This window comes from Calonectris borealis, unplaced genomic scaffold (genome assembly GCF_964195595.1).
Source record: "Calonectris borealis unplaced genomic scaffold, bCalBor7.hap1.2 HAP1_SCAFFOLD_74, whole genome shotgun sequence".
NCBI classification, from domain to species: domain Eukaryota; kingdom Metazoa; phylum Chordata; class Aves; order Procellariiformes; family Procellariidae; genus Calonectris; species Calonectris borealis.
This window is the reverse complement of record NW_027441476.1, coordinates 110,749-138,735: the sequence shown is the minus strand read 5'-3', so window position 1 is coordinate 138,735 and position 27,987 is coordinate 110,749. Positions and strand designations below refer to the sequence as shown.

The 27,987-nt window shown below is 56.2% G+C and overlaps 2 protein-coding genes, 1 non-coding gene and 1 pseudogene across 3 annotated transcripts; 3 read left to right on the top strand and 1 right to left on the bottom strand.

The window, feature by feature from the left end:
• On the top strand, window positions 1-12,688 carry LOC142076613 (guanylate-binding protein 1-like). Its single transcript, XM_075138900.1, has 10 exons — window positions 1-229; window positions 312-439; window positions 854-963; window positions 1,279-1,481; window positions 1,598-1,840; window positions 2,140-2,420; window positions 2,986-3,198; window positions 3,323-3,413; window positions 3,543-3,628; window positions 11,960-12,688. Exons 1-10 carry the CDS (start codon window positions 37-39, stop codon window positions 12,005-12,007), a joined length of 1,596 nt encoding a protein of 531 aa, XP_074995001.1. The 5' UTR covers window positions 1-36; the 3' UTR covers window positions 12,008-12,688.
• Window positions 9,256-11,845, top strand: LOC142076628 (guanylate-binding protein 1-like). Its single transcript, XM_075138913.1, has 5 exons — window positions 9,256-9,379; window positions 10,619-10,830; window positions 10,913-11,040; window positions 11,475-11,628; window positions 11,805-11,845. Exons 2-5 carry the CDS (start codon window positions 10,638-10,640, stop codon window positions 11,843-11,845), a joined length of 516 nt encoding a protein of 171 aa, XP_074995014.1. The 5' UTR covers window positions 9,256-9,379; window positions 10,619-10,637.
• Window positions 12,223-27,981, bottom strand: LOC142076622 (olfactory receptor 14C36-like; annotated as a pseudogene).
• TRNAN-GUU (transfer RNA asparagine (anticodon GUU)) lies at window positions 27,729-27,802 on the top strand. Its single transcript has one exon. It is a non-coding gene; the product is annotated as a tRNA-Asn (tRNA).
• Window positions 27,982-27,987: the final 6 nt, after the last annotated feature.

The window sequence follows — 27,987 nt, the reverse complement described above, 5'->3', positions numbered from 1 at the left end:
CTCCGTCTCCTTTGCAGGCTGCGTTTGCTGCCAGCCATGGCGTCCGAAATCCACGTGCCGGCGCCTGTCTGCCTCATCGAGAACACGCGGACGAAGGGGCTGGTGGTGCGGCAGGAGGCCCTGCAGGTGCTCTCGGAGGTCACCCAGCCGGTGGTGGTGGTGGCCATCACGGGGCCGTACCGCACGGGCAAGTCCTACCTCATGAACAGGCTGGCTGGCCAGAGGAAAGGTGAGGGAGGTCCCGGCCCTGCATGGCCAAGGTACCCGGGTTTGCCCACTCTGCAGTTACCGCCCTTGCGTCCTCCCCACAGGTTTCTCCCTGGGCTCCAGCGTGCAGCCCCACACCAAAGGTATCTGGATGTGGTGTGTGCCTCACCCCTGCCAGCCTGGACGCACCCTGGTGCTGCTGGACACCGAAGGGCTGGGCGACGTGGAGAAGGTGTGGAGGAAGCAGAAGCTCCATTTGGGCGTTCCCAGCACTTTGTGGAAGCTCTTGAGGGCCCAGCCATGGTGACCAGAGTGCAGGTGTTCCCACCGCCTATGGTGGGAAGAGGCCATGGGGAAGGAGGTCGGGGTAGACAAGTTGCCAAATTCCTCCGCTTTTCTAGAAAAGAGCAGCAGAGCGGGAATGAGGAGCTGAGAGAGCACTTTGGTAGAGGTCTGTGGGACCCTGAGAGTTAGGAGCTGAGGATCAGCCCAGCTTCAGAAAGACGTGGTGATGGCATGGGGCGGGTCTCTCCAAAGCCTGATCTTGCCATGGCCCGTGGGTTGGGGGCATTCAGGGCCTGGGGATCTGGGGCTTTGCTCATGCTTAGGGAGTCTTGTTGATAAGCGCCAAGGGTCGTTGTTGCAGGGCGACACCGAGAACGACACATGGATCTTCGTGCTATCCGTCCTGCTCTCCAGCACCCTGATCTACAACAGCAAAGGCACCATTGACCAGCAAGCCATGGAGCAGCTGCAGTATCCTTGGTGGGACCGAGGCCCCAGGGATGGCCTCCTCTCCCTGTGTGGGGGGCTAGGGGTTGACAAATCCCAGTTCCTCAAGCAGCTGCAGAACCTTCTGGTGGTGCCCGGTGACGTGCTCTGAGTCCTGAGGAGTGCCACGTCGTGGACCTCAGGGCTGAGGGTTTTTCTCCCTCCTCCTTCTGGTGGTTCCAGGCTGTTCCCTGTCCCCGCAGGGTCTCCTCTCTTCCCCATGAAGTGCTGAGCGGTTGCAGGATGGCGATGCCCCTGCGTTCAGAGCTGAGGTCCCTCTTTCCTTAGCCAGCTCCCTAGCTATGTGATGAAGCTGACTGAGCACGTCAGGTTGAACGCAGCAGCCGAGAAGAGCGAAGATGAACTGGAGGATTCAGAAAAACTTGTCCGCTTCTTCCCGACGTTCGTCTGGGCTGTGCGGGATTTCACACTGCAGCTGGAGGTGGATGGGAAGGAAATCACTGAAGATGAATACCTGGAGAACGCCCTGGAGTTAAAGGCCGGTAAGGGAACGGTGCCGTGCTGCCGGAGACGTTCAGCCCCAGACACAGCAGCCTTCCGGTGTAATTCAACAACAGCCCGAGCCCGGTGGACTTGCTCCGTCTCCTCTTCCCCACAGGCAGCAGCCCGGAGGCCCGAGGCTACAACGAGCTCCGGGAATGCATCCGCCGGTTCTTTCCCGCTCGCAAGTGCTTTGTTTTTGACCAGCCGGCCGGCAGGAGGGACCTGGTCCGCTTGGAGGAGCTTCCGGACGATGGGATCAACCCCGAGTTCCAGCAGCAGGTGGAGAAACTCTGCAGCCACGTCTGGGAAACGTCTCCAGCCAAGGCCATCCCTGGCGGGCGCATCGTAACAGGGAGCCGTGAGTCCTGCTGTCGAGAGGGCTGGGTGGCCAGCAGCTGGTGGGGCTGTGCCTGGGGAAGGACCACGAGCAGAGCCGGAGGGGCAGGTGGGGAAAGGGAGAGCTTTTCTGCCGGCTGCCGTCCCTGCCTCTGGATTTGGGGCTCCCGCACGTTGCAGGCGGGGTGGGAAAGAGTCAGGAAAAGAAGTTCCGGAAGAGTCCGGCAGGGAGGCAGCAGGGATACGGCAGGACCCAGGGCCGAAGGGGAGCCTGCGTTTGGCTCAGGCTGCAGCTCTCTCATGCCTGGTCCTCCTTGGCAGTGCTGGGGAAGCTGGCAGCGACCTACGTGGAGGCCATCCGGAGCGGGGCAGTGCCGTGTCTGCAGAGTGCGGCGCTGGCCCCGGCAGAGGCTGAGAACGCAGCGGCAGTGAAAGCGGCTGTGGCGTTGTACCGGGATATGATGGAGCAGCGGGCGCAGCTGCCGACGGAGACCGTTCAGGAGCTACTGGGGCTGCACGCCCAGTGCGCGCAGGAGGCGCTGGAGCTGTTCGTGGCACGGGCATTTGAAGATGGCATCCGCCCTTTCCGGGCAGAGCTCCAAGTAGGTGGTCCCCAGCCCAGCTGGGGTTCCCCAGGGACACCACCACCCCCTCAGCTTTGGGGAAAGAGCACGGTCCTGGGGGGCAGGGGTCTCCCTGCCCCCTGCCAGAGGACGCTGCCGAGCCCTCTCCAGAGGGGCCTCGGTGCCCACGCCTGCTCTCACGCGCTGCAGACTGGCAGTTGTCCCCGAACCTGCCGCGGTTCCGAAGCTGTGCTGCAATGGGGACGGAGCTCAGCCCTGCCCCCTCTCTGCTGCAGCCCAGACGCGTCTCTGCCCCGGCTGGAAGCCTGGAGCCTTCCACGCTTCCCCTGTCCTGCTGAGTGGTTCTTGCCCCTGTGTTTTGGGAAGCCCGTGGGCCCTCTCACGCTCTCTGCTCCCGTGCCCCTTGGCCCAGAGACGTCCGTGGGCACAGAACGCCCTCCCCATCGGTCACCTCCCGGCTGATTACCCCACAGACCGGAGAACCCAACCTCCATGTCGGCCTGGCTTGGTTTGTGCCTGGCATGAGAGCGGTGGATGCAGCTCCGCCTGGGCTGATGCCTTCCCCCCGCATCTTTCCGGACAGCGCCAGGTACAGGCACTCAAGGTGAAGTTCTGCAGGGACAACGAGCAGGCGTCCCATGACAAGTGCGAGGCTGCTCTCAGGGACCTCTGCCAAGACATGGAGAGACGAATCGCTGATGGGGTCTACAGCGTGCCAGGGGGTTACCAGCTCTTCCAAGGAGACCAACAGACACTGGTGGAGAAATACTGGGGACTGCCTGGCAAGGGGGTGAAGGTAGGACCAAGAGCAGCTCCCCTTCAAGGGGAGAGGCTCCATGTCCCATCCCCTTCCCCCAAGAAACCATTTCCCCCCAGCTGCCGTTTCTCCTCTTGACTCCTCTTCTACCGGTGGTCCTCAGGCTGCTGCTGTCCTGCAGGAGTTCCTCCAAAGCAGAGAAACCCTGGCCAAGAGCATCCGCCAGATAGACCTCTACCTGACAGAGCTGCAAAGTAACTTCTGGGCTGGAGAAATGCCACTGCCTGTAGAGGGCCAAGCTTGAGGGAGGGGGACAAGAGCACTCTTGGGGGCTTGTGCGCTCAGCTCCTGCCCTTGCAAGACCTCTATTTCTCTGTCGCCAGGTAAGCAAGACCAGTACAAGAGAGCTGAGCGGGTGAGGGCGGCCCGGAGGATGATGGAGACCGCAGCATCGATACTGATTAACTTGGTAATCGCATTTGCTACTCGATTGTTACTACCAAGATTTCCTTTATTACAACTGTTACTACAGTTGTTACTACGAAGATTTCCGTTAAACCCCTGTCGTGGTTTAACGCCAGCCAGCAACTAAACACCACGCAGCCGCTCGCTCACTCCCCCCTCCTCCACTTAGCCATCCTCTGCAGAGTAGCTATTCCCACCCTGGGCCTTAGCAAGGCTCTCCTCACTTTGAACCTGTGAGGAAGTTCTCCCCACAGGGCTGTTGTGCTCTCTGCTCGCGCACGCCCTCTCAGTGCTGCTCCCTCTTTCCTTTCTTCAGACCAAAAGATCCCCACGTGCCCCTTCCTGACCCGTCTCTGGAGGAGGAGGTGGCTGTAGGGGGTTCACGGGAGGTGTGTGTCCCATCGTACTGGTTTTGCCTGGGAGAGGGTCAATGTTCTTCCTAGCAGGCGGTGGGGTTCTGAGTTTTGGATTGGTGACCGAACCAGTGCTGCTGACACCCCCCTGTTTGAGCTGTGGCTGAACAGCGCCTGCACAGCATCAAGACCTTTTCTGTTTCTCATCCACCAGCGAGTGGGCGGGGGGTGGGCAAGAAGTTGGGAGGGGACCCAGCCGGGACAGCTGACCCCCGCTGACCAAAGCGATATCCCAGACCCTAGGACACGGCGCTCAAGCAATAAAAACTGGGGGATAGAAGGAGGCAGGGGGATGTTTGGAGTTAGGGTGTTTGTCTTCCCAAGCCACCGTTACGTGTGATGGAGCCCTGCTTTCCTGGAGGGGGCTGAGCATCTGTCTGCCGATGGGCAGTAGGGAATGAATTCCTTATTTCGCTTTGGTTGCGCACGCAGCTTTCGTTTTACCTATTAAACTCTCTTGGTCTCGACCCACCAGTTGTCTCATTTTCACCCTTCCCGTTCCCTCCCCCATTCCCCAAGCTGTGTGGGGCTCAGCTGCCCACCGGGGTCAACCCACCACGCTCATGGACAAAGGGGTTTCCCTCCTCCCTACAGGGAACTCAATCCTCAGCTGCTCCACGAGAAGAAGCAGGGACACTAAGCGTTCCAGTAACGAGAAGGTGTAGAGGTTTCTCAGTTCTTTACATACAGAGGGGCTGGTCCAAGGCCGTCATCCCGGTGGCACTGGCCCCTGAAATGCCTTTCCTGCAGTGTGGGCACTCCATCCCTGCGGGAGAGGTCTGCTTGTGCCAGAGGGGGGTCTGCAGAGCACAGCCCCTGCTCACCCAGCGAGGGCCTGGGGAACCTGCTGAGGACAAAGCCCAGGCTCTTTCCTCCCCATGCTGCTGTGCCGGTGCTCTTTTCCCTCCCGAGCCCCCACACTGCGAGAGCCTGCGTCCCTCCACTGCAAGACCCCAGCCTCGGGAGCCATCCCACCACGTCTCCGTGACCCCACAGGACCGTAGCCCTGCAACTGCACGCAGACCTCTAACTCCTCCTGTTTATTCCCCATACCCCGGCATTAATGTGCAGACACTTCAGAGAGGCCCCCCAGCCTGTTGAGTGCCTGGAGAGGGTTTGGGGGTTTTCCCATCGTGGTGCCCTGTTGGCGCTTCCTTGCTTACACACAAGTGCTGCAGGTGACCTGCTTAGGGTCTGTTTTGTTGGCTTTGTGACCCCTTCCCGTCACATCACCCCAGACCCTTTGCTCACCGACCCTGTCTGTCGCTCCCTCACTGGGCTGCTGGATGCTCTCTCCCTCTCCTCCTTAGTTTAAAGCCCCCTTACAAGGTCAACCAGCCTACGGACAAAGATTCCTTTGCCCCTCTGGTGAGGTGGATCCCGTCTCTCCCAGGCAGACCCTGAGCTGCATACAGGGTCCCGTGGTTGTAGAGCCCAAACCCCTCTTGCCAGCACCAGTTCCTCAGCCAACTGTTGACCTGCATCGGCACTGCTCTCCTCCTCGCACGCTTGCCCCTGGGGCTCGCAGGCATTCCCTCCAAGCCGTGGAGACCTGGTACGTGGTGTGAGTTGAGTTGTCTTCAGGCTTTGCTTCTGAAATGAGAGGGCACCCAAATATAAGGTGAGCTGATCTACCGATATGCCCCCCATCACTCCGAACGTCCCCTTTTCCTCCTTCTTCCCCCAGCTTTACATGCTGAGCACGATGTCTCATGGTCTGGAACGTCCCCTTGGTCAGCTGGGGTCAGCTGTCCCGGCCGTGTCCCCTCCCAGCTCCTTGTGCAGCCCCAGCCTCCTCGCTGGTGGGGTGGGGTGAGGAGCAGAAGAGGTCTTGACCGTCTGTAAGCCCTGCTCAGCAGGAACGAAAACAGCCCTGTGTGACCAACGCTGTTTCCAGCACAAATCCAAGCCCTCGCCCCGTAGCAGCTTCTCTGGAGAAAATGACCTCTGTCCCTGCCAGACGCAGCACAACACATCACAGAGGCCTGGGAGACCTTGCTGCTGAAGGCACCGAGCAGCGTAGGGACACGCGGAGATGTTTGTTCTTTGAATGACCCGGCTAAGGGCCTCGCACGAGTTGGGAGAAGGAAAGGGAGGAACACGACTTGGACTTTGCAACTGGTGGGGTCGTAAGTCGGGAGGGAGATCCTGAACACTGCTGGAAAGGGTGCCTGCTACTGGGGCTAATGGGGATCCCAGTGCCAGCTACTGGGGTGAATGGGGATCCAGTGCCAGCTACTGGGGTGAATGGCGATCCAGTGCCAGCTAGTGGAGCAAATGGGGATGCCAGTACCAGCTACAGGGGCTAATGGGGATTCCAGTGCCAGCTACTGGGGCTAATGGGGATCCCAGTGCCAGCTACTGGGGTGAATGGGGATCTAGTGCCAGCTAGTGGAGCAAATGGGGATGCCAGTGCCAGCTAGTGGAGCTAATGGGGATCCCAGTGCCAGCAACTGGGGCTAATGGGGATCCCAGTACCAGCTACTGGAGCGAATGGGGATCCCAGTACCAGCCACTGGGGTGAATGGGGATCCCAGTGCCAGCTACTGGGATGAATGGGGTTCCCAGTGCCAGCTAGTGGAGCTAACGGGGATCCCAGTGCCAGCTATTGGGGCTAATGGGGTTCCCAGTGCCAGCTACTGGGGTGAATGGGGATCCCAGTGCCAGCTACTGGAGCAAATGGGGATCCCAGTGCCAGCCACTGGGGTGAATGGGGATCCAGTGCCAACTAGTGGAGTTAATGGGGATCCCAGTGCCAGCTACTGGGGTGAATGGGGATCCAGTGCCAGCTACTGGGGTGAATGGGGATCCCAGTACCAGCCACTGGGGTGAATGGGGATCCAGTGCCAGCTACTGGGGCTAATGGGGATCCCAGTACCAGCCACTGGGGTGAATGGGGATCCAGTGCCAGCTACTGGGTTGAATGGGGATCCCAGTGCCAGCTACTGGGGCTAATGCGAATCCCAGTACCAGCTACTGGGGCTAATGGGGATCCCAGTGCCAGCTACTGGGGCTAATGCGAATCCCAGTGCCAGCTACTGGGCTGAATGGGGATCCAGTGCCAGCTAGTGGAGCAAATGGGGATCCCAGTGCCAGCTACTGGGGCTAATGCGAATCCCAGTGCCAGCTACTGGGCTGAATGGGGATCCAGTGCCAGCTAGTGGAGCAAATGGGGATCCCAGTACCAGCTACTGGGGCTAATGGGGATCCCAGTGCCAGCTACTGGGGCTAATGGGGATCCCAGTACCAGCCACTGGGGTGAACGGGGATCCCAGTGACAGCTACTGGAGCCAGTGGAGTCCCAGTGCCAGCTACTGGAGCGAATGGGGATCCCAGTACCAGCTACTGGAGCGAATGGGGATCCCAGTAGCAGCTACTGCAGCCAGTGGAGTCTCAGTGCCCGCTACTGGGGTGAATGGAGATCCCGGTACCAGCTACTGTTGCAAATTGGGGTCCAGTGCCAGCTACTGGGGTGAGTGGGGTCCCAGTGCCAGGTACTGGGGCAAGTGGGGTCCCAGTACCACCCACTGGCGTGAGCGGGGGGTTCTCAGTGCAGCTACCGGGGCAGGTGGGGGTCTCGGCCCCCAGCAGTTGGGGTGGGCATGGTGCGTGACCCAAAAACCAGCTGCTGGGAAGGACTGGTGCGAGCGAGGGGCTCAGCACCCGTGTCTGGAGCGGGACCACGGGTGACAGCCCACGTCCCGGTGCTGGCGTGCGGGGGCAAACGTCCGTGCCCACCCCAATCCCGGTGTGCGCTGACCAGCAAATGCCGAGCTGGACCGGCCGGCCAGGAGGGCTCCTTGGGCGCGGGCTGGGCTACCCGGGGTGACAGGGCCACCCGAGGGGACCCGGGCGCGGGGGTGCCTGTGGGATGAGCGTGTCGGTGCTGGGTGCTGGCAGCGAGCCTGGAGATGGCGCAGGGGAGCCGTGGGGTGGGTCAGAGGGCTGGGGTCTGGGCGCGGGAGGGCACCCTTGTGTGGGGGCACTGGGGAGCGGGCACCTCGATGGGAGAGCGGGGGGAAACGGGGACGGGGTGCCCGTGCGTCGGGGGGTGGTTCCTGCCCCTGGGTGCGAGAAAGGGGCACGGGGACCTGCGGAGGAGGGGGAGGGGAGGGGAAGGGGGACGTGGTGTTTCTGCAAGGGGAGGGTGGGCGCACCATGGGGGAGGGGATGTCTTTTCAAGGGGGCCGCGGCACCCCTTTGAGAGGGGAAGAGGGATGGGGTAGGGCTCCGTGAGGGAAATGGGGTGCAGGGCACGTCCGTGGGGGGATGCTGGGGCAGCGCGGTGCCCGTGGGAGATGGGGGCTGGGCGTGCGTGGGGGGAGGCTGAGGAGCATGCCCGCGTGTCAGCGGTGCGCGTCCTCGGGAGGGGGCGGCACGAGGGCCGTGGGTGCGAGGGGACCACGGCGCGTGTCCGCAGGAGGGGTCTCGGGGAGGGGGTGTTCGTGCTGGGGCACCGGGGCTTCGGGGCGAGCAGGGCAATTCTTGGCAGGCCCTCAGGGGAGAGGCTCGTGGGGGTGGTGGCACGTCCACGAGGGGCATTTTGGGGGGACGCACGTGTGGGAGAGCAGCAGGGGCCCCGGCAGGGCTGCCGGGGTGTCGGGGACGTGTCCGTGGGTGGAGGAGAAGAGGAAGCACGTGAGTGGGTGCTCCAAGGGGGGCAGGGCGACGTGGGGTCATGTTGGGGGGGTGGGGGGGGAGGTGAGGGACCCACCTGGTGGATACGAGAGGGAAGGGGGAACCGCAGCACAGCACCCGTGGCTGGGACAGAGTTAACCGTCTTCATCCAGCCCGTGGTGCTGGAAAGGTGTTGGTAACACACAAATGCTTTGGCTGCTGCTGAGCGGTGCGTGCACAAGGTCGGGGCCTTCTTTCCCCCTCTGCCCCCCGCAGCGAGCAGGCGGGGGGTGGGCAAACGGCCAGGACCCTCAGAGATCATCGAGGCCACCCCCCGTGTGGCGAGCAGGGACGTGCTGCACCAGGCCAGGCTGCTAAAGACCCTCCGAGCTGACCCAAAGCGCTTCCAGCGAGGGGCCACCCGCAGCTCCTCGGGGCGCCTGGTCCCCGTGTCCCACCGCCCCTTCTTGTTCCTCCACTGGTTAAACCGTCCTTATGTCAGCTGCCCCCAGTCTCCGTGCTCAGCTGCGGGCCAGGGCCAGACCCCCGGCCAGCGATGGGGTTTCCTGCTCCCTCCTAGCCCCACTTTCACTTTCGCTCTCTGACACACCCTCGTTTCCCGGAATAGGAGGAGAGGGGCCGGCCAAGGGCACGGGATAAACGGCAGGGCAGGACCCCGGCTGCAGCAGAGCTGTTGCAGCCCAGGGCGGGTGACGAAGACGACGGTGAGTCCCTTCCCCTAATCCCCCCTGCGCACCCCACGCGAGCAGCCCGGGGCTTTGGGGCTGGGAATGACTCCTGACCCCAGGCAGTGACAGGGACCCCGCCAGGTGGGAGGAGGAAGAGGTCCAAAGGTCTGCTGGGGCTCTGGGATGGAGCAAGGGGAATGGGTGGCTGGAGCCTGCCTTCACCCCCGAGGCTCTGCGTGCAAGTTAGGACTCGCCTGAGCTTGCACCCTATGGCCTCACCATTCCTCTCCTGCCCACGGCGCTGGCAGCGCCGTGGCACGAGGGGCAGCCTCCTGTCCCCAGGGGCGACCCCTCGCTGTTCCTGGAAGCGGGCAGGGCTTGTGAGGTCCCGCCAGAGGGTTCCAAGCCCAGAAGCGGGCAGTGCCGTCGGAGCTCCTCGCTGCCGGAGCAAGTCCCCGGGTGTCTGGGAGGTTGCAGTGGGGCAGCTCCTGGGTGTGGGCACGGCAGGAGCCGTTGTGCTGCCTCCACGTCCGTGGGGTTTAGCGGACCCTGGCAGGGGCCGGGCGATGGCTGGGGCTGTGCAGGGGAAGGGTCCGGATTCGGTGAGAGCCCCCCTGCCGCTGGCAGTCTCCCCATCGGGGCAGAAGGCGAGGAGGGGCGGGCGCTGAGCACTGGAGTGTGGGGAGGGGGTCACCCACCACCGCACGGGAGGAGGCGAGGAGGGAGGGGAGCCTTGCGAGGGCAGCACAAGCGTGTCCCTGTGCGGGGCACAGGGGGGTGAGAGGGCGTTTGATGGCGTCGGGCAGAAGAAATTAATGAAGAAATGAATAAGAAGCTCCCGAAGCTTCGATTTCACCCCCCAACCTCTCTTTCCTTAGCGCTGCTGCGGCTCTCCGGTCATTCCTCTTGCCCCGCAGCCCTGCTGGAGGCCGTTGCCATGTCCCACACCCGTTCTTGCATGGTTCACCCCCAGCAAACTTCCAGCGGGTGTTGAGGACACACTGCAGAGGACTCCCACTTTCCCACTGGGCTTTCAGAATCTGAGCTGTTCCTGTTGCAAGGCCAAGGGGAAGGGGCTGTGCACCTCTTGGGAGCGTCACCGTTGTCTTCACAGCAGCGCTTGCGAGGGGCCAAAAGAGGAGGCGCGGTGGAAGGAGTTTGGTGCAAAGCGTGATTTGCTTGGAAAAAGGAAGCAGGATGCTAACGACTGTCCCTGCTGGGACTGGGGGGTGTCCCCACCTTGCTAACCAGCCCGTCTCTCCGTCTCCTTTGCAGGCTGCGTTTGCTGCCAGCCATGGCGTCCGAAATCCACGTGCCGGCGCCTGTCTGCCTCATCGAGAACACGCGGACGAAGGGGCTGGTGGTGCGGCAGGAGGCCCTGCAGGTGCTCTCGGAGGTCACCCAGCCGGTGGTGGTGGTGGCCATCACGGGGCCGTACCGCACGGGCAAGTCCTACCTCATGAACAGGCTGGCTGGCCAGAGGAAAGGTGAGGGAGGTCCCGGCCCTGCATGGCCAAGGTACCCGGGTTTGCCCACTCTGCAGTTACCGCCCTTGCGTCCTCCCCACAGGTTTCTCCCTGGGCTCCAGCGTGCAGCCCCACACCAAAGGTATCTGGATGTGGTGTGTGCCTCACCCCTGCCAGCCTGGACGCACCCTGGTGCTGCTGGACACCGAAGGGCTGGGCGACGTGGAGAAGGTGTGGAGGAAGCAGAAGCTCCATTTGGGCGTTCCCAGCACTTTGTGGAAGCTCTTGAGGGCCCAGCCATGGTGACCAGAGTGCAGGTGTTCCCACCGCCTATGGTGGGAAGAGGCCATGGGGAAGGAGGTCGGGGTAGACAAGTTGCCAAATTCCTCCGCTTTTCTAGAAAAGAGCAGCAGAGCGGGAATGAGGAGCTGAGGGAGCACTTTGGTAGAGGTCTGTGGGACCCTGAGAGTTAGGAGCTGAGGATCAGCCCAGCTTCAGAAAGACGTGGTGATGGCATGGGGCGGGTCTCTCCAAAGCCTGATCTTGCCATGGCCCGTGGGTTGGGGGCATTCAGGGCCTGGGGATTTGGGGCTTTGCTCATGCTTAGAGAGTCTTGTTGATAAGCATTTGCTTATGTTGATAAGCGCCAAGGGTCGTTGTTGCAGGGCGACACCGAGAACGACACATGGATCTTCGTGCTATCCGTCCTGCTCTCCAGCACCCTGATCTACAACAGCAAAGGCACCATTGACCAGCAAGCCATGGAGCAGCTCAGCTCTCTCATACTGTTCTTGCTTACCTGGCGACAGAGAAACAGAGGTGTTGCAAGGGCAGGAGCTGAGCGCACAAGCCCCCAAGAGTGCTCTTGTCCCCCTCCCTCAAGCTTGGCCCTCTACAGGCAGTGGCATTTCTCCAGCCCAGAAGTTACTTTGCAGCTCTGTCAGGTAGAGGTCTATCTGGCGGATGAACTCGGCCAGGGTTTCTCTGCTTTGGAGGAACTCCTGCAGGACAGCAGCAGCCTGAGGACCACCGGTAGAAGAGGAGTCAAGAGGAGAAACGGCAGCTGGGGGGAAATGGTTTCTTGGGGGAAGGGGATGGGACATGGAGCATCCCACCAGTGATGTTCTCCACCTTTCTTCACTCTTTCTAGGACGCAGTGTATCTGTCCGTTGTTCCGATCACCGCTCTCTGGGCCTAGACTTTCAGCCACTTTTGAATCCACCTCACTGTCTGCTCATCCAGCCCAGACTTCAACAGCTTGTCCATGAGGATCTTACGGCAGACAGTGTCAAAAGCGTTGCAGAAATCAAGGCAGACAATAACCACTGCTCTCCTCTTGTCTACAAAGGCAATCATGTAATTGGAGAAAGTTATCAGGTCAGTCAAGCATGACTTCCCCTTGGTGAATCCATGCTAATTAGGCCTGAAGATTTTCTTGTTGTTCATGTGCCTGGAAATGGTTTCCAGGATTAGCTGCTCCATCATGTTCCCATGGATCAAGATGAGGCTGAGCAGCCTGTAGTTCCAAGTTTGGCTGTGTCGTTGGTGCCTACATGGAAGAGCAGCAGGGAGTAACAGTCCAAGGGCTGGAAAAGTTTCTGCAGCCTCTCAAAAATGCATCTTTTGATCAAGGACAGCAGAAAGTGTTTGTTAGAAGCTGCTAGAGGTTGCTAGCAGCTTACTGGGAATTACAGAAACCTGTGGCTCTCTTCACCTGGCAGGAAAAGGCCCCTTCAGCTTTCTTGAGGATTCCTCCAGATGCCCCCAGAAAATGTTTTCAGGACACTGTTGGGTAAAGCCCTGAGGAACTTGGTGGGAATTCAGTGCTCATCCTGATGTGAGAAGAAGGTTGGTCCTCCCAAGGTCCCTTCCAACCTGAATGATTCAGTGTTTCTGTCACCACTGATGAGAGGCACAGCGGTTTTTGGAGCCATGAATTCCACCTGTGCATGTGGGTTAGCACCAAGCATGGCACCCCCATCACCAGCCTCTCCTAGTGGTGTGATGTTGGCTCTAGGGCCTGAAATATTTTGAGTTCAAAGTTTAATTGTGAATGGCTACTTGTTTAGCTTGGGCCCTCCTCACAGCCTGCAACACCTGTGCATGACATCATGATGACAAGAAAGCCATGGCAGGAGGGTGATGATATTCTCACATCCCTGAAGTCCTTTGCAGATCCAAGAAAATCCAACAGGATTGGAAGAGCCTTAAACATCTCAGGCATGCATTTATAAGGTCAACTTTCTCACTGTGGGAGGCTGAAAGAGCTGGATTTGTTCAGTCAGAAGAAAAGAAGGCTTTGGGGAGACCGAAGAACAGCCTTCTCACACCTTCTAGAGGGTAACCAGAAGAGTCAGGCTCTTCACTGTGGTGCATGATGGGAGGATGAGAGCCAATGAGCAAGGAGAAGGCTTCCCAGAGAGCTGGTACCATCTCCATCTTTGGAGGTTTTCAGGCCCCAAATTAATAAAGTTCTATGCAAGCTGGTGCGCCCTGATAGCTGACCCTGCTGTGAGCAGGAGATTGGGCTAGAGACCTCCTGAGGTGAGATCCAGCCTGAAGGATTCTGTGTTCCATCTGCTACAGGGCTCTTCATAGAATCGTAAGAATCGTTTAGGTTGGAAAAGACCTTTAAAATCATTGAGTCCAACCGTTAACCTAGCACTGCCAACTCCACCACTAAACCATGTCCCTAAGCGCCTCATCTACACGTCTTTTAAACACCTCTAGGGATGGTGACTCAACCGCTTCCCTGGGCAGCCTGTTCCAAGGCTTTCAGTGAAGAAATTTTTCCTAAGATCCAATCTAACCCTCCCCTGGCGCAGCTTGAAGCCATTTCCTCTCGTCCTATCACTGGTTCCTTGGGAAGAGACCAACACCCACCTCGCTACAACCTCCTTTCAGGTAGTTGTAGAGAGCGATGAGGTCTCCCCTCAGCCTCCTTTTCTTCAGGCTAAACAACCCCAGTTCCCTCAGCTGTTCCGCCTGAGACTTGTGCTCTAAACTCTTCACCAGCTTTGTTGCTCTTCTTTGGACATGCTCCAGCACCTCCATGTCTGTCTTGTAGTGAGGGACGGCTCACGGCCTACTGAACGTGTGGAGAAGAATTGTGGACTTGGGAGTTTCGGCCAAGATAAGACAGGACTTTGGCCTGTGCGCCGAGAACTAGCAGACGCGCACATAGGCCTGAGATAAGACCTGAACACCTGCCTTAGTTGTCTTCTCTGCAACGAAACTGAAAACATCAAGAGAATTGTGTAACTGGTTAACCGTGAGAATAAGCGGATCTGAGAGCAGTCGTGTGGATCCTTGCCAAAAGGAAGAGAGACTGTTTTTCTTAGTTAATAAGGGGTAAGAATTGGGTGATGATTGGGGGAGACAGCGGGACCTCCCCATTATGGTAAAGGATATATTCTCCTGTATTGTAACAATAAAGGATTCTGCGCATGCTTATGTGAGAGTCCGTGCAACCATACACCACATGAACGGTGTCAAAGGCTTTGCTAAAGTCCAGGTAGACCACATCCACAGCCTTTCCCTCATCCACTAAGCAAGTCACCTTGTCATAGAAGGAGATCTGGTTAGTCAAGCAAGACCTGCCTTTCATAAACCCATGCAGATTGGGCCTGATCACCTGGTTGTCCTGTACGTGCCGCATGATGGCACTCAAGATGATCTGCTCCATAACCTTCCCCGGCACTGAGGTCAGACTGAGAGGCCTGTAGTTCCCCAGATCCTCCTTCCGGCCCTTCTTGTAGATGGGCATCACATTTGGTAACCTCCAGTCAACTGGCACCTCCCCGGTTAGCCAGGACTGCTGATAAAGGATTAAAAGTGGCTTGGTGAGCACTTCTGCCAGCTCCCTCAGTACCCTTGGATGGATCCCATCCTGCCCCATAGACTTGTGTGTGTCTAAATGGTGTAGTAGGTCGCTACCATTTCCCCTTGGATTATGGGGGCTTCATTCTGCTCCCCGTCCCTGTCTTCCAGCTCCGGGACTTGGGTACCTAGAGAACAACTGGTCTGACTGTTAAAGACTGAGGCAAAGAAGGCATTGAGTACCTCAGCCTTTTACTCAGCTGTTGTCACTGTGTTTCCCCCTGCATCCAATAAAGGATGGAGATTCTCCTTAGCTCTCCTTTTGTTGCTAATGTATTTATAGAAACATTTTTTATTGTCCTTTACAGCAGTACCCGGATTAAGTGCCAGATCAAGTTCTAGTTGGGCTTTGGCCCTTCTAATTTTCTGCCTGCATAACCTCATGACATCTCTGAGTTGCCTGCCCCTTCTTCTAAAGGTCATAAGCTCTCCTTTTTTTCCTGAGTTCCAGCCAAAGCTCTCTGTTCAGCCAGGCCAGTCGTCTTCCCCGCTGGCTCGTCTTTTGGCACATGGGGACAGCCCGCTCCTGCGCCTTTAAGACTTCCTTCCTGAAGAATGCCCAGCCTTCCTGGACTCCTTTGCCCTTCAGGACTGCTTCCCAAGGGACTCTGTCAACCAATCTCCTAAAGAGGCCAAAGTCTGCCCTCTGGAAGTCCAAGGTGGCAGTTCTGCTGACCCCCCTCCTTACTTCTCCAAGAATTGAAAACCCTATCATTTTGTGATCGCTGTGCCCGAGACAGCCTCCAACCATCACATCATCCACGAGTCCTTCTCTGTTCGCAAACAATAGGTCCGGCGGGGCCCCTTCCCTAGTCGGCTCCCTCACCAGCGGTGTCAGGAAGTTCTCTTCCACACACTCCAGGAACCTCCTAGACTGTTTCCTCTCCGCTGTATTGTATTTCCAGCAGACATCTGGTAAGTTGAAGTCCCCGCCAAGAACAAGGGCTAGCGATTGTGAGACTTATCCCAGCTACTTATAGAATATTTTGTCTGCCTCTTCATCCTGGTTGGGTGGTCTATAACAGACTCCCACCATATATCTGCCTTGTTGGCCTTCCCCTGATTCTTACCCATAAACACTCAATCCTATCGTCACCATCATTAAGCTCTAGACAATCAAAACACTCCTGACATACAGAGCTACCACACCGCCTCTCCTTCCTTGCCTATCCCTTCTGAAGAGTTTATAGCCATCCATTGCAGCACTCCAGTTGTGCGAGTCATCCCACCATGTTTCCCTGATGGCAACTATATCATAGTTTTCCTGCTGCACAATAGCTTCCAGCTCCTCCTGTTAGTTGCCCATGCTGCCCATTCCCTTGATGATGGTAGGGAGAGCACTCAGGTTCCCCATGACCATGGAAATAAGTCAGACCTAAGTATGGTCAGATCAGCTGCAGCTTTGTGTCCCGCTCCAGTCATCTTTCTCAGGTGAAGGGCTGCTTGGCAGATACCCGCAAACAGCCATGACCTTATCCTTGGCTTCACCTTGTATTTCCTTTTTCCCTCTTTTGTGCCTCACAGGTTCTTCCCTTTGATCATCCTCATGCCCTCCCATACAAACAGCCCACCCCTGTTTAACCTTTCCTCATCGGCCCTGGTTTTGCCTGCTTTGTACCCTCATTTGGTATTTCTGGGATGGTCACCATGGCAATACCTATCTTGGCTTGCAATGTCATTTAACTAGTATGTCCTCATCAAGGCAGGCTCCGACCTGACTGGGTAGGAGCAAGCTCGAGGAGAAGGGTCTGAGCGTTACGAGGGATGCCATCGGAGCCAGTAGTGCTAAACGCGAATATGGTCCTGTGCATATTGGGCTGCACTGGGAGGAGCGTGGCCACCCAGGCAAGGGGAGTAATCTCCACCTTGATTCAGCGCTGGTGTGGCCACATCTGCAATAGTGTGGCCTCAAGTGGGGCTCCCTGTTCTGGAGGAGTGGGGAGGAGCTGGAAAGGACCCAGAGGTCAGCTAAGGCAGGGTCAAGGGCTGTGTGTGGAGAGGCTAAGAGACGTGGGCTGCTTTGGCCTGGTGAAGTGGAGGCTCAGGAAAGTATAGTAGGAGCTCGAGACAGCTTGAAAGTTGTTTCAGTAACGATGGCACATTTTTTGGCAGTAGGAAAAAGCACGAGAAAGGAAAACCATCACAAACTGCAGATAGGGAGGTACAGACTGGACATGAGGAGACAGAAGTACCACTCTGAGGGTAGTGCTGTGGTGCAACAGGACACTCAGAGGGAGTCTGGATTAGCCCATGGTTTCAAGGAACAGCCAGAGAGGACGGAGAGACATCAGCAGGGACATGCCAGGGTGAGAAGAAGGCGAGGAAGTGGGTGAGATGCCTACAGCGTGCAGGGAACCGGGCACAGTCGTGGCACAGCATAGGACAGCTGATGGTGGAGATGGCCAAGGGTGCTGGCAAGGCTGAAAAGCGCCAACAGAACTGAGGCCTTTGTCTCCTTGTCTATGGCCGTCGTCTCTGCCACCGAGGTCTATGAGGACCCACATTGTCCTCATGGCACCGGGGCCTCATTTCCTCTTTGCATCCCCCGAGGGGGGTGGGAGGTGTCATACTGTTGTCCTTCACTCAGCATCGCACACCCCACATCCCACTGCCCCAGGAAGAGCCTTGAGCCACGCGTGATGGACAGGAGCTCCCTTCCCAGGCACTGGGGTCCGGGCTTGTCCTTCCTGCTTCGTAAAACACATCAAAACTTTACTCAGCATCAGAGCCACCAGCACTTTGCCTTTGCCTGCCTCTCATCACTGCCTCCAGTTTTCTGCTCTAACGAGTCCTTGCGGAGCTGTGTTGGTAATGGCCCTCAGTGGGGCCCATTAATACTCCACGAAACTTCAGCGTTTACTTCTGACTCTGACTCCTTGAGCAGTTTGTGCAATCTCCTCTCAGCATTGCAAGTCCACGGACTCGGCACCAAACACACCATGGGGCTCATTACAAGGCAGAAATCCCTCATGTGAGTTGTCTCTTCCCACAATTTTCTTCAAGTCTTCAGGACTTCTACAGCTAATTGGAGAGGTTTCAGGTCAATAGTTAAAGAGGAAGATTTCAATGAGTACTTAATAAAAAAAGGAGGTTTGCATTTTAAAGGCTTTTTTAAAAATTATTTTTCAGTTTGCTGAAGAAGTGATAGCAGCATTCTCCAATTGATATTGATCCAGAGGGTGACCTAAGCAGATATGGGCGGGTAGGAAAAGCAGTGCCTTGAGGCCGGGCACTCTATGGACAACCTTGCTGCTCGCCCCCCACCCCCACCATTTCTCTGATCGGCCCCCTGGGCCTTGCATCACTTGTCCTCACATCAGACTTCTCCACTGAAGGCTGGATGTTACAGCTCCTTGGCACCAATTCCCACCCGCTTTCCTCAGAGAAGCGGCTGCACACACGCACAGGAGGACTTCTTCTCACTGCCAAAAAAAACCAGTTACACGTGATGCGATTTAATAAGCTTGAAAACACTCTCCTCAACAGTATGCCAAGTCCAAGCTGCATCTAATGAGGTCCACCTTCCACAAGGGATACCTGTACAAGAACCGTTTTAGGCAGAGAGCTGGGAAAGGATAGATATAAACATAATTAAGCAGTTGACTTGAGTTAGTTAGACTTCTCAGAGATGCGGCAAGTGTCTAACTCCCTGAAGCTCAAAGCAGCCACCAGACAGAATGATCAAAGAGTAAGGGGAGGGGGAAATCTGGAGAGCCATGGGAAGGAAGTATATCCAGATAGTCTGCTGAAAAGATGTCCTTAGACATGGTCATTTAATCAGGAGAGATGGGAACACTGAAAGGTGAGGAAGATTAAAAACACAGTGTAAAAGACAGAGCAGTGGCAATGCAAGTACAGAGGGAGATCAATATTTCTTCTCCTATGATTAATGCACTTCCTGGAAATTCCCATTATAGCACGGTGGAAAAACATTGCCATATTACTAAAAGTACCCAGGTGTTTCAGCTTGAGCTTGAACCAGTTGTAGTTTGAAAACCTCCCAGAGACTGTACAACCTGATGAGGTCCCCCTAAGCCTTCCCTTCTTGGCCTCTTGGCCACTTGGCCTCTCCTCACAGGCCAAGTGCTCCAGCCCCTGACCATCTTGGGGGCCCTTTGCTGACCCCGCTCCAGCATGCTGACATCTTTCCTGGATGGGGGATCTGAAATATGGATGCAGTATTCTGGCTAATCCTTTCCCTCAATCCCCTGGCCATGCTCCGGGTCATACAGCCCAGGATGTTGTTGTTCTCCCTTGCTTCAGGGCACATGGCTGCCTCCTGTCCAGATTGCTGACCACCAAGATCTTCTCTGCAGGTTTGCTCCCAGCCCAGCAGCCCCCGGCCTGTGCCATGGCCAGGGTTAGTCCATTGCAGGGGCAGAAACTGGCATTTGTCCTTGTGGGATTTCATGAGGTTCCTGCCAATACATGCTCGCCTGCTCCTTGAGACCTTTCCCTAAGCACAGAGAGTCCTGGAGATCTTTTCAGTGAAGACTAAGGCAAAGGCAGCATTGAGTCCCTCAGCCCCATCTGTGCCTGCTGTTATTAAATCACCCTCCCCATGCAGCAGCAGCCCTGCGTTTTCCTTGTTCAGCCTTGGTCTGTAATGGGCAATCAAAGCTCTTCTTTTTGCTCTTGACTTTCCTTGCAACCAACCCCAGGTGAGCTTTGCCTTTCCCAAAATCATACCCACACAATCAAGGCAATGCACATAAATTCCTTGTTTGTACCTGTCTTTGCTGCCACCCTATGGACACTGCTTCGTGGCCCCATCACCACCCTTTCCGTTGGATGGCCAAGCAACGGAGCTGCAAATATTGCTCCAGACCGGCCTCCTCTCTCCTGTGCCTGCATGTCTCGAAGCCCTTCCACAAGCCGTGGCTCTACACCACAAACCCCCCGATGCGAGTCCTCACTCTGCATGGTCACACAGCTCAGCTAACTTTGGTGTTGTCCTCTCCCAGGCACTTTCCAGCCTGGCCCAGAACTTCTCAGCTCTTCTCATCTTGCCAGCAAAAGATCAGCCTGCCCCGAGTTGGTGCATGCAGAAATAGGTTTCTCTTGGTCATTTATTTCCCCCCCAGAAGCACAGAGCTTCTCCTCTGCTCTTCTCCAGGGACATCCCTGTCCCAGAGGACCTATACCCATGGGAATGTGTCTGTGCTGGTCTGGCCGGCCACTCCTGCCCCCTCCCCGTGCCCCCCGCAGAGCCCCGAGCTGGTGGAGCTGATCCACAGAGCGACCAGGCTGTGGTGCCTGAAAGCCACGGGCAGACAGTCCCAGGCAGATCCCTTCTATCATTCAACATCTCCAGGCGCAGTGGTCACCCACATGTGAAAGCTCAGCCCAGACCTCCTTCCCCAACACATGGCCCCATTCCCTCCTCCCCTGAGCCCATGGAGAACCCAAGAACAGAAACACAGCCTTGTAGGGGCAACCTCTTCAGCCTGTTCTTGACTTCAGCTTTGGAAGAAGAGTCCAACCTCCAGACACTGGCACTAAGAAAATCCCCTTTTATTACAGAGATGCAACACAGGAGACCAGCTGGAACAACATGCCAGAAACATGTAGAAAGGACTCTGGGTCAGACAGACTGGGTTCATGCCTCTGGAGAAGCAGAGTGGATGCAGACATTCCTGGACAACCATGATTATCACAAACCAAATGCCAAAAGCAGAGGATGTTCCTGAGATGAACAGGAAAGCCTTGTGAAGAGACACGGGCAGCTTATTGTTGCTGAAAGACAAGTGATTGAATCAGGGTCTTCAGTGTGTCTTTGAGCTCCTGGTTCCTCATGCTGTAGATGAGGGGGTTCACTGCTGGGGGCACCACCGAGTACAGAACTGCCACCACCAGGTCCAGAACTGGCGAGGAGATGGAGGGGGGCTTCAGGTAGGTGAACATGCCCGTGCTGATAAACAGTGAGACCACGGCCAGGTGAGGGAGGCACGTGGAGAAGGCTTTGTGCCGTCCCTGCTTGGAGGGGATCCTCAGCACGGCCCTGAAGATCTGCACGTAGGATAGAACAATGAAAACAAAACACCCGCAAAATACAAAAGCGCTAACCAAAAGAACCCCAACTTCCCTCAGGTAGGAGTGTGAGCAGGAGAGCTTGAGGATCTGGGGGATTTCACAGAAGAACTGGTTTATGGCATTGCCTTGGCAGAGGGGTAGTGAAAAGGTATTGGCAGTGTGCAGCATGGCGTAGAGGAAACCACTGCCCCAGGCCGCTGCTGCCATGTGGACACAAGCTCTGCTGCCCAGGAGGGTCCCGTAGTGCAGGGGGTTGCAGATGGCAACGTAGCGGTCATAGGCCATGATGGTGAGAAGAAAATATTCCCCTCCAATCAAGAAGAGAAAGAAAAAGACCTGGGCAACACATCCTGCATAGGAAATGGCCCTGCTGTCCCAAAGGGAATTGGCCATGGATTTGGGGACAGTGGTGGAGATGGAGCCCAGGTCGAGGATGGAGAGGTTGAGGAGGAAGAAGTACATGGGGGTGTGCAGGCAGTGGCCGCAGGCTATGGCGGTGATGATGAGGCCGTTGCCCAGGAGGGCAGCCAGGTAGATGCCCAGGAAGAGCCAGAAGTGCAAGAGCTGCAGCTCCCGCGTGTCTGCGAACGCCAGGAGGAGGAACTGGGTGATGGAGCTGCTGTTGGATATTTGCTGCCTCTGGGCAAGGGGACCTGTTCAAGAGAAAAAAGACAGTGAGAATTTATGGAGAAAATCAAAGGAATTTCTCATGGATCCACCTCCTGCTACACTCAATCCTTTTGCCTTTTCCAGGAGACCTTCCTTCAGTTCCATGGCTGGAGCTCTGGTTGGTGCCGGCTGAGTGTGCCATGAGGAGCAGAGCCTCTACTGACTGGCTGCCCAGGAGTCAGCCCCGCTCTGTAGCAGTGGGCTTATGGGAATGGTAGGGGCAGGTGCCAGACCTGAGATGGCGGGGAGATCACACTCTCATGCTTCTCTGAAAAGCCACCAGACCGTGCTGAGAGCTGAGGGATTCACTGCAGACCACTAAACGTCTCACCTCTTCTCAAGGTCTCAGCACCCCACTTCTAGCCAAGGATACACGTGGCTCATTTCATAGAATCATAGAATAGTTTGGGTTGGAAGGGTCCTTTAAAGGCCATCTAGTCCAACCTCCCTGCTGTGGGCAGGGACATCCTCAACTCGATCAGGTTGCTCAGAGCCCCGTCCAACCCGACCTTGAATGTTCCCAGGGATGGGGCATCTACCACCTCTCTGGGCAACCTGTGCCAGTGTTTCACCACCCTCATTGTAAAAGATTTCTTCCTTATATCTAGCCTAAATCTCCCCTCTTTTAGTTTAAAACCATTCCCCCTTGTCCTGTCACAACAGGCCCTGCCAAAAAGTTTGCCGCCATCTTTCTTATAAGCCCCCTTTAAGTACTGAAAGGTCTCCCCGAAGCCTTCTCTTCTCCAGGCTGAACAACCCCAACTCTCTCAGCCTTTCCTCATAGGAGAGGTGTTCCATCCCCCTGAACACTTCCGTGGCCTCCTCTGGACCCGCTCCAACAGGTCCATGTCTTTCCTGTGCTGAGGGCTCCAGAGCTGGATGCAGTATTGCAGGTTTGGTCTCACCAGAGCAGAGTAGAGGGGCAGAATCACCTCCCTCGACCCGCTGGCCACGCTGCTTTTGATGCAGCCCGGGATACAGTTGGCCGCCTGGGCTGCGAGCGCACATTGTCAGCCCATGTCCAGCTTTTCGTCCCCCCAAGTCCTTCTCGGCGGGGCTGCTCTCAATTCCTTCATCCCCCAGCCTGTATTGATACCGGGGGTTGCCCTGACCCAGATCAGGACCCTGCACTTGGCCTTGTTGAACCTCATGAGATTCACACGGGCCCACTTCTCGAGGTTGTCCAGGTCCCTCTGGATGGCATCCCGTCCCTCAAGCATGTCAACTGCACCACTCAGCTTGGTGTCATCTGCAAACTTGCTGAGACTGCACTCGATCCCACTGTCTATGTCATTGATGAAGATATTAAACAGTACTGGTCCCAGTATGGACCCCTGCGGGACACCACTTATCACCGACCTCCATCTGGACATTGCGCCGTTGACCATGTTGACCAACCCAACAGCATTTCTTCAGTCATAGCATCTCTGCACTTCTCCATGGGGCTTTCAGATAACACAAAGGTGCTATGGGGAGATCTGCATCCTGGAGGGCAGCTCACAGCTTGGAAGGACACCTCAAGGAGATAGACAAGTGTCCTAATGATGGTATCTCATTAAGGGATGACATAGAATCATAGAATCATTAAGGCTGGAAAAGACCTCTAAGATCATTGTGTCCAACCGTCAACCCAACACCACCATGCCCACTAAACCATGTCCCTAAGCGCCTCATCTCCACGTCTTTTAAATACTTCCAGGGATGGTGACTCCACCACTTCCCTGGGCAGCCTGTTCCAAGGCCTGACCACTCTTTCAGTAAAGAAATTTTTCCTAATGTCCAATCTAAACCTCCCTTGGTGCAACTTGAGGCCATTTCCTCTCGTCCTATCACTACTTGGCAGAAGAGACCAACCCCCACCTCACTACAACCTCCTTTCAGGTAGTTGTAGAGAGCAATAAGATCTCCCCTCAGCCTCCTTTCCCACACTAATCAGTCCCAGTTCCCTCAGCTGCTCCTCATAAGACTTGTTCTCCAGACCCTTCACCAGCTTCGTAGCCCTTCTCTGGACATGCTCCAGCCCCTCAATGTCCTCTTACATCAAGATAGCTGGGCAGCTGCTCTCAGCCTTTGTGCACTTCAGAGGGAAATGGGCAAGGTGCTGGAGAGCTGCACCACGGCTCTGCTGGAGCTCTGGCTGTAGAGGAGGTGGTTCGTGCTTTGGACCTCACAGCCCGGAGGGCAGAGCCCTGGGTGGGAGAGGAGGCAAGGGGGCTTGCTCAGAGGAAGGAGTCTGCGTTGGAGGGGATGATACGGAGTTTTCCGAATTCTCCCTCCCACAACATTTCTGGTTTTAGTTTCCTCTCATTCCCTTATCGTACACCTGCTGCCTGGAGATTTTCCTCCGGGGAGGTGTTTCCCTGTCCCATGTCTTTTCCCTGCCAGTGCTCACAGCCCCCATCCCAGGCTCTGTGCACTCATCTTAGCTCTACAGAAACTTGCCTGTTTGCAGGGCACTGGCTGGGCACACGTTCATGCCCACAGGTGGAAAGGGGCAGGTCAGAACAACCCTGATGGGTCCAGCGAAGGTGATGTTGGTGCTGCCCATAGGCAGAGTGGCTGAAGGCACTTTAGGAGGCTCCTAGCAGACCTACTGATCCCTCAGAGTTACAGTCCAGGAGTCTCAGTGACTTGTTCAAACTCGAGAGCTCCTTTTCCATTTCTTCCTCTCCCCCCACCCCCCAACAGTAGGAAACTAAAAAAGACCCCAGACCTGCAAAACCCTTTACCTTTATGGTAATCCCTCCTTTGACCGTCCTCTTGAAAAGTCCCCCAGGAAATGTCCTGGGGGTGATGTGGAGCTGTGAGCAGCCCTCACCCATGCATTATCCTCTCGACAGCAGAAGGACCCTGCCCTGCCGGAGGCCGCTCCTTCCACCCCCAGCTTCTCATCACCGCACTGTGGGGAGCTCCCCGGGCAGGCTGAGTGCTGACCCCGGCAGGCGGCAGAGTCCCTGCCCCAGCACACAGCCCCTGGGGGGTAGGGACCCTGCTCGCAAGGACAGCCCTGGGTATATACTTAGCTGCACACCCCTGCAGCCAGCCCTGGGAAAAGAGAGCTGTGACACCCTGTCCCTCCGAGGGTGCGGCAGGGAAGCCCTGCTCGGGAGCCCGTCCTCTGCCTCTGCACTAGAGAAACTCTGCAAGTCCTCCTGGTGATCCCAGAAGCTGCTGGATGTGCCAGCTTTAGGAGATCCCTCCAGGAACCGCAGCTTCACTGTTCTGCACCCACAGGCTTACCACGTAGAGGTCTTTGAAGATTTCTCCTCCAGTGAGCTCTCAGCACCCTCCCTCTCCTCATTGCCTTTAACCTCTCTCTGTTTCGTCTGTCTCCCCTCGCTGCCCGCAGGCAGTGCCCTCAGCCCTGCTCCTGGGCAGAGCTGTCTCTGCAGCGCTGCCCGCTTGCCATGAGCTCCCTCCATCCCAGGAGCCCAGCCCAGCTCCGCAGCAGAGGACCAGCCCAAGGCACCACTTGCTCTGCCCCCTCGGGGCTCCTCTAAGGTGTCCTTGGGGCTCCAGGGAACCTGCTGGGCACAGCCTGAAGCAATCCCTGATGTTCCCTCCCTCAGCCGGGGAGAGACACATATCCAGCAGCGGATTTCTCCTATCAGAGACAGAGCTGGGCATGCGAATCAACTTCTGTTTTCCCAGGATTAGGTAGGAAACCAGGAAGGTTACAAGGAGGGACATAATTTATCCAAACTGAGGGAAGTGATTCAGCTGAGTCAATCGAGGCATCTCACTCTGGGTTTGCCGTCCTGGGGCTAGAAGGGGACTCAGCTCCCTCCCATGCCTGCCACAAACCCTCAGGAGGTGGGATTCCTCTTGCCTCAGTTCAGGTGTGCACAAAATGGGCACCTGCAGGTGAGCTGCTTGTCTCCTCTGCCCTGCTAATTAATGGAGATGGAGGCCAGGAGTGAGCTGTTCAGATGAAACACCTGGTGACATTTGAGGTGCCAGAAGTGGTCCCAGACATGTGCAGGTAGCTGAAAGCTGTGATGGAGTAGTTCTTAGAGACAGGACAGCATCTGGGGGCACCTTCTTGGAGACTGGTGGGGCATTCCTTTGGCCAACTTAAAGGTACTTAAAGGGTGTCTACAAAGAGGACAGAGGCTCTCTCTTCACAAGGAGCCCATGGAGAAGATAAGGGGCAATGGATACAAGTTACACCGGCAGAAGTTTCACCTCGACATAAGTTTAGAGTGAGAACTATCATTGAGTGGAACGACCTCCCAAGGACGTGGTCGAGTTCCCATCACTGGAGGTTTTCAAGGTGTGGTTGGACAGGGTGCTAGCTAATCTCACCTAGGGTCCCTTTCCCATGAAAGGTTGGACCAGAAAATATTTCAAGGTCCTTTACAACCTGGACTGTTGATTGACCTGATAACCCTCTCCAATTACATGATTGCCTTTGTAGACAAGAGGAGAGCAGTGGTTATTGTCTGCCTTGATTTCTGCAATGCTTTTGACACTGTCTGCCGTAAGATCCTCATGGACAAGCTGTTGAAGTCTGGACTGGATGAGCAGACAGTGAGGTGGATTCAAAAGTGGCTGAAAATCTAGGCCCAAAGAGTGGTGATCAGTGACCTGTAGTCTCGTTGGAAGCCGCTAACTAGCAGTGTACCCTCAATAACTGGGTCCAATCCTGCTCAAAATCTTCATGAATGATCCAGATGATGGAGCAGAGTGTACCCTCAGCAGTTTGCTGATGACACCAAACTGGGAGGAGTGGCTGATACACCAGAGGGGTGTGTTGCCATCCAGAGGGACCTCGACAGGCTGGAGAAATGGGCTGACAGGAACCTCATGAAGTTCAACAAGGAGAAGTGCAAAGTCCTGCCCCTGGGGAGGAACAAGCCCATGCACTGGGGGTCCATGCACATGGGGACCCCCATGTGCTGGGGGTCTCCCAGCTGGAAAGCAGCTTAGCAGAAAAGGCCCTGGGTGTCCTGGTGGACACCAAGTTGAACATGAACCAGCGATGTGCCCTTGTGGGAAAGAAGGTGAACGCTATCCTGGGCTGTATTAGACAAATACTGCCAGCAGCTCGAGGGAGGTGATCCTTCCCCTCTCCTTGGCACTGGTGAGGCCACAGCTGGAGCACTGGGTCCAGTTCTGTGCTCCTCAGTACAAGAGAGACATGGACATACTGGAGAGACACAACAAAGGGACACGAAGATGATGAAGGGACTGGAGCACCTCTCCTATGAGAAGAAGCCCGGAGAGCTGGGTCTGTTCAGCCTGGGGAAGAGAAGGCTCAGGGGGCATCGTATCAATGTATATAAATACCTGAAGGCAAGGTTCAAAAAGGATGGAGCCAGGCTCTTTTCATGGTGCCCACTGACAGGACCAGAGGCAATGGGCACAAGCTGAAACACAGGAGGGTCCCTATGAACATCAGGAAACACTTTTTTTTTAACTGTGAGAGTGTCCAAGCACTAGCACAGGTTTCCCAGCGAGGTTGTGGAGTCTTCACCCTTGGAGACATTTAAAAGTCTTCTGGATATGTTCCTGGGCCACCAGCTCTGTGATTCTGTGAAAAGCTGTTATGATGTCTACATGATGATTCCCACAGGATGAGCAAGACTGCCTAAATGCAACTTCTAGATGGATGGGTCATGCCAGTAGTAATAAAAATCAAGTGCCATTGGAGACCAATGAGGAAAGCCAATGTTCTGGACTGAGAACTTCCTGGGAAGAGCAAAAAGGAAAGGTTATGTCCCTGGGTGAAAAGTACCCCGTACTCTCAGGGTTAGTATCTGGTTCGGGACAGCTTCCTGAACAACATGTGGAGGGTGATTCCCTGGACCTGCACAGATAGCAGCCAGGTTTCCCAGCAGGGCTTTCCATCCCCCCTTCCAGAAATGGCCATGTCTCTCCATTCAGCATTCATGGATCCCAAAATGCCAATTTAGGAAAGAATTCTATGTGAGGGGAAGGCCTCCCTCAGGCACATCTGTCCTCCTTGAATCCAGGTCCTTGTGCAAGGCTGGGGTGGGTGGAGCTCACTTGGTGCCCACATTTGCCTGACAGATAGCTCGTTAGTGCCATCACCAAGCAGGGAGCGAGGACAAGTTCTGCCCAAGGCAGTCACAGCTCACAGCTGTGGTGTCTCAAGTCACTGACCCACGGATGGGGTCCTTTATAAATAAAGTCCCATACATGTAAATCACCACAGTTAATGTGGGTGTCATGATGCCATGATGCCAACGCGGACATTTCCAGCCCGTATACTACGTTCAGGAGAAGAAATATTGATTTTCCTCTGCACTGACTCTCACTACTCTTTCACATCTTTCCACATCCTGCATAAACTGACCCCTTCTCAACCTTGGGGAGTCTCTGTGGCGCAATCGGTTAGCGCGTTCGGCTGTTAACCGAAAGGTTGGTGGTTTGAGCCCACCCAGGGACGGGTCCCCCTTTCCCTGCCCATGTTGGGGGGGTTGGAACTAGATGACCTTTAAGGTCCCTTCCAACCCAAACCATTCTATCTGTTATAAAAAGAGGAGGCTATTCAGTCCCCTCAGCAAAGGCAGAGGAAGGAAAGCAAACGGATACGAATTCCTTATTCTGCTTTACTTGCGCATGTGGTTTTGC